Source organism: Balaenoptera ricei, chromosome 14, assembly GCF_028023285.1.
Source record: "Balaenoptera ricei isolate mBalRic1 chromosome 14, mBalRic1.hap2, whole genome shotgun sequence".
Lineage (NCBI taxonomy): Eukaryota > Metazoa > Chordata > Mammalia > Artiodactyla > Balaenopteridae > Balaenoptera > Balaenoptera ricei.
Window position 1 is genome coordinate 39,376,829 of NC_082652.1, and position 6,000 is coordinate 39,382,828.

The 6,000-nt window shown below is 44.9% G+C and overlaps 1 protein-coding gene across 4 annotated transcripts in view; it reads left to right on the plus strand.

Annotated features, from left to right (window-relative positions):
* Positions 1–5,317, plus strand: part of GATA6 (GATA binding protein 6) — a 29,990-nt gene extending 24,673 nt beyond the window's left edge. For all 4 annotated transcript variants that reach the window (XM_059893917.1, XM_059893915.1, XM_059893916.1 and 1 more), the window contains exon 7: positions 4,345–5,317. In XM_059893917.1, coding sequence (XP_059749900.1) covers positions 4,345–4,512 — 168 coding nt within the window. In that variant the 3' untranslated portion in view covers positions 4,513–5,317. The remainder of the gene's footprint in view (positions 1–4,344) is intronic.
* Positions 5,318–6,000: the final 683 nt, after the last annotated feature.

Consider the following 6,000-nt stretch of genomic DNA (forward strand, 5'->3'; position numbering starts at 1 on the left):
GTTCGGTGTTTTCACGTACCTGGAACTGTGTTTCACACGTGCATGGCTGGCTGGGTTCCAGCCTATGCCAGGTGGCTCAGAGGTGACCTCAGGGGTGCATGGGGGCCCATCTGATCCTCCCTCCACTCTGATTCCCCCCTGTTTTTCATGCTGCGTTATGACTGTCCAGGCTGGCTCATTTCTCAAGTACTGGTGCTTCATGTTTCTGTTCCTCTCCCCCAGAGTTAGATTGCAGTAAGCCACTCAATTAAAATATTCAAAAGGAAGGTATAGATGGCTAACTGGTTGGGCCCTCTCAGGTGGTCCCCAGTCTCCCACCCTACCACTGGGTTCTCTTGAAATACTTTTGCATGCACATGGGTAAGTTGTAATTATGACCTAGTTAGAATTTCTATCCTGCTGTTTTTCACTTAACATTGCATTACAGGATTTTTTCCATTTTGTTACATGATCTTATTTTTAATAATTGCATAATAGTTCATGAAGCAGATATCCCTTCGTTCCCACACCAGCCTCATATTATGAGACATTATATTATTTCCATGGTTTCCACTATTATAAGTAACCCTGCAATGGATGTCTTCCTGTGGGGAGCCTTTCCGTCCCTTTGAATTTTTTCCTTGTAATCCATTTCCGGAAGTGAAATTACAGAGCTAAGCAGGATATAAAGTTCTTGATGGCTTTGCTAACTACCTTCTAAGGCGTGCGCCAGAGTATAACCCCGCCAGCCAGGGATGAGGGGGCTGGCGTTATCCATCCCATCTGATCTCATCATGATGATCTCATTAGGCATTGTGACATGAAATTTCAAGTTATTTTTTACTGAGGTACGACTGACATAGAAAAAAACGCTGTGCATTGCAGCATTCCGTGTTTAAATAGTATATCCCCACTTAAAAATAAGGTTCTCAAACCTTGGGCACAAGTACTTGTTTTATTTTTTTCTGACAAACTCGGATGTTGCTTTTGATTTCAAACGAGCTGATATTTTTTTCAGGAGCTCATCACTCACGTAATTTGGGGTTTGCCTGCCATACAGCTTAACATTTTTGTCTGAACAGAGAAGACAATAGGTATTTCAACAGTAGCTTTTGGGACTGTTGTTCAGGTGTAAGACTAATATTCAGGGTATTAAGGTTTCTTTAATGCGGCTTATTTGAAAAAGGGCCGATGAGCCTTTTTTTTTTTTTAATTTTTATTTATTTATTTTTATTTATTTATGGCTGTGTTGGGTCTTCGTTTCTGTGCGAGGGCTTTCTCTAGTTGCGGCAAGTGGGGGCCACTCTTCATCGCGGTGCGCGGGCCTCTCATTATCGCGGCCTCTCTTGTTGCGGAGCACGGGCTCCAGACGCGCAGGCTCAGTAGTTGTGACTCACGGGCCTAGTTGCTCCGCGGCATGTGGGATCTTCCCAGACCAGGGCTCGAACCCGTGTCCCCTGCATTGGCAGGCAGATTCTCAACCACTGCGCCACCAGGGAAGCCTCCTGATGAGCCTTTAGAAGGGCTGCAGGAGCACCTTGTTTTCTCTCTGCGCAGAGCTGTCAATGATGATTAGAATAAGGTCACTGTTGAGGTGGTTTTCACTTAGCTCTGGCTGAGTTCGTAGGGCTGCTCCCGCCCAGTGATGGCGGCACCTTGCCTGGTGAAGGACGACATTGGGGAGATTCAGTTAGGTCCACGCTCCTTCGCTACAATAACAAAATTCTCATCGTATCAATAGCATACACGTATGTAGTCTTGCCTATTGTCAGACACTTTCACGAGGGCTTTACGTACACTAATTTAATTCTTTTGCAGCAACCTTCTGACATATGTGCCTCTTTATTTCCATTTTCTAGGTGAGGAAACTGAGGCACAGAAAGTTCTAGGTCAGACCCTCTAGTTTCTCTCTCCCACAGAATCTTTTCTGACTCATTGCTTAATATCCTTCCCTTTCAGCTGTCTTGTCTTGTGCACAGACCTCTCCACACCCTGCACGCTTCCAATTTTGAACACCCTTTCCTCACCCGCAACAATAGCTTCCCTTCATGGAACGTTTAACGTGGCAAGGCATCCTGACGCGCCTGCACACATTAGCTCACTTAATCATCACAAGCATACTTGAGGTAGGGCCAGTTTCCCGAGCAGGAAGCTCAGGAGGTGGGTGGCTGAAGCAGGGTAGGATCTGAAAGTCCAAGCTGGTCCCACCGCGCAGGCTGCCTGCGGCTGTCCCCGGGCATCGTTTCCCCTCTGCGATTCCTCCTCTGACCTCTTGTTCCACCTCCCTGTCTCAGACACTCATAAACTCACGATAACTGTTGCGTGGTCTTACTTTCGAGTGCGTGCGTGTCCTAGTTCCCCACACAACCTGGGAATGACTGTCTCTCGGCCCCAGGGCCGAGGTGCCCTGCTCATGTTTCTTGTTGCGACTTGTGGTGACGGCGGACCCCTCTGCTGTCTCAGCATTTCTGGCCATTTGGGGTGGGCTGCTTCCTGGGCCAGTCCAGGCACCCCCTCCATTTCAGAAAATAGCACTTGCTGTGGTGAAGTCAGATTTAGTCAGATAAATGCAAATGTGCCTTTTTGGGGAATAGGTAGATAATAACCAAGCTGGGTATGACATTAGTCATTTATAAGGGAGCTCACTCTTTCTACTAGTTGTATGATAGCTCTTTTCTAAAATGAAGACTCTTTTTGTAATTGAATATCATCCTTTTGGGTGTTTCTTTGGGGGTTAAATCTGGATCTATGTTGAGTCTGCTTATAGCCGAGGTTCTGAGCTAAAAGTAATCACCATATTTGTACGTGTAACTAAATCCATAGCTTTAGTCTGTTTGACAGGATTATTTCATCTATTTCACAAGAATCTATTTTAAATTTTAGACATCTCAGTGGGTTTGTGAAATTTGCTTTTTTAGGCACCCAAAGCCCTTGGTTTACATCTTTAAGTCTGTATTATTTAAAAAGAAGTTTGGGGGCAGGGGTAGGGATTATTGTTGCTGGATTTGCACAAACCTCCGTTTTTGCTAGGAAAGGGAAGGATTCGTTAGCTGTGGAGGGGCCACACTTGGTCTGTCCAGCTGGGAGGGAATTGGGATGGGCGGACAGGGAGTTCCATGGTCAGACCTCCCGAAATCCTACCTCTCAGTCCCATAGAGTTATTGTGAGGATCAGAGAGAAAACCAGATCTTCTCCGGGAGAGGGTAGGACCACGCTGACTACTAGGCCCCTGAGTGGAGCCACGGAGGGTCTGCGACCCTTCCATTCAGTTCGCTCAGTGTCTGGTGCCCTGTATTTCTCTGAAGTGGATGTAACATCAACTTGGCCAGACAGATGGATGTTTCAGGATTTAATGGGATTGTGAATGTAGAAAAGGAATGCTTTGAAAAGTACAAGATGTTCTACCTGTGTTAAAAAACAAGTATCCAGTCGTTTATGGAATGGAACCCTGAAAGCTCAGAAGAAATAATGGGCTTCAGAGCTTTTAGAAGGAAAGAAAGCATGATTCACAAGTATGTGATTATGACTAGACTTAAAAGAAAAAAAAGTCAAATGCAACTGTTTTCTCAAACCATAGTCTAAACATGATTTTAGTTATTTTGGTTCGATTTTACTAAATTATATCATGTTTGCTATTTGGCTTTTCTTATTTGGATGGAAGGAAGGAAGGATTGAAACAAGAGAAAGGTGACCTTTTGCTTCAAGAAATAATTGCCACGATCAGATGACAGATATAGGATGTTAGCATTTTCTTTATCACATGGTCTGCTTCAAACATGGCCTGTGCTTTTGGGAAGAATTAAATCCTGTATATGCATGGGTTAATTTTCCATGAAGTCAGTGCTCAAAAATTTCATTTATCAGGTCTTGCTGAACTGTGTATCTTTCCTTCTCAGACTTTGATAGAACTGCTAAGCCTCGTGGTTCCGCTGTGTGTGTGTGTGCGCGTGTGTGTACGCGCAGTGCTCTGCCTTTTCTCTTTTGCAGTGATTAGATTGTGTGGGCATCCTTAAGGCCTGTTGACCTACGTGGTATGGTTTATTTCACTGTCAGAGATCTGAGCGTTTGGCACTTTTTACAAATAGGCCACCTCCAGTTCCCCTTTCCTACCTGCGTCCAGCTGCGCATCTTGCCTGGTGGTTCCTGCCACGAGTTAATGACGTGAATAGGACGCCGTTTCTAAGAGCAGAAATCCCCAGAGTTAGGTCAAGGGCACCGTACCGCCCAGTGAGCAGCTCTGCCAGCTGTGCTACCGTCTCACTTGTCCCCGAATGTTTACCTAGCAGGGACCAGCTGCCTGACAATTTATTGGTAACTGTCTCTCCCCTTCTCTCTCTCCTTCCCTCTGTCCCCATCTTCCATCAGGCAGGCGCCTCGGTGATGTCTGGAGCAGGGGAGAGCGCTAATCCCGAGAACAGCGAGCTCAAGTACTCAGGTCAAGATGGGCTGTACATCGGCGTCAGCCTGGCCTCGCCGGCCGAAGTCACGTCGTCGGTGAGACAGGATTCCTGGTGTGCCCTGGCCCTGGCCTGAGCGGCCGCGGGGAACAGGAGGAGGACACGGCCGGGGCCCGCGGGACCGCCTTCATGATCTTCTTGGCAAGCAGTCCGGACTGGGCTGAGGATGCTGATTGGACATCTTCCTCTGACACAGGATTTCCGTGCCTTTATTTGAAAGAGATGTATCTCCCGCGAGGCTTGCTCAGCCTTTACCACCCCGGCCCTGTCTTGAAGACCCAGGGAGAAGATGGACCGCCTCGGGAGAAGGGCCGGAGCAGCTCACGGCCTCCCCAGCCACGGCCCCTTCCGGGGTCGGCCAGGGGATCTGATGTCCAGTGTGCCACTTCCAGAAACCTGGGCTAGGAACCGGGGCCTTGCCTGCTAAGGAATATTGAGAGAGATTTTTAAACAAAAGTTTTATGTGTATTGCCCCAATTCATGTGCGTCTTCTGATCGGTTTTGGTTATTCCAGAATTTCTTCATACCTTTTCCGCCCCCAGATTTCACATGCGTTCGTGGAGAAGACCATTCGTTTGGTACACGCCTCTGGAGGCTGGGTCGGTTCTTGAGGTCTCCTGTCAAAAATATCACTCGGTTTGCAGGACTGCATCGTAACTGTAACATACACTGTGACTGACGTTTCTCTAAGTTCATATTGTGTGACTGACCTGAAGTCAGTCTGAATTTGTAAACAGGGTAGCAAACAAAAGATATTTTTCTTCCATGTATACAATAATTTTTTTTTAAAAGTGCAATTTGCGTTGCAGCAATCAGTGTTAAATCATTTGCATAAGATTTAACAACATTTTTTTATAATGAATGTAAACATTTTAACTTAATGGTACTTAAATAATTTAAAAGAAAAAATGTAAACTTAGACATTCTTATGCTTCTTTTACAACTACATCCCATTTCTATATTTCCAATTGTGAAAAGAGAAATATTTCAAGAACAAATCTTCTCTCAGGTAAATTGCCTTATCCATTTGTTAAGAATTTTTGTACAAGAACACCAATATCTCCCCTTTATTTTACTGTGGAATATGTGCTGGAAAAATGGCAACAAAACTTTACTACCTAACAGATAACATTTGTAAATACTCTAGGCATCTGTACACACTATGATGCGGTCTCTGTAGTGTGACTAACCCACAGGCAGGTTGGTTTACGTTAATTTTTTTAAAAATGGGATGTCATATGGAAACCTATTTCACCAGAGTTTTAAAAATAAAAAGGGTATTGTTTTGTCTTCTGTACAGTGAATTCCTTCCCTTATAGTTTCATTTTGATACTGTATGTGGCTATAGCTATTCATATAAAGAAAGTGCATGTGATGTTTGCAAATTGCCTTACGGCCTTCTTTTCAATGAATTGTCCTTTTGGAGCTGTTTTGTACCTTGGTTCATTTGAAGTTGGCACATGGAGTCAAGTTATCAACTTTCAACTTGCATTGGGGACAACTTTATGAGTGAAAAGGACCCAGTATTATTATAAGACATTATCTGTGATTATAAGCATTCTGT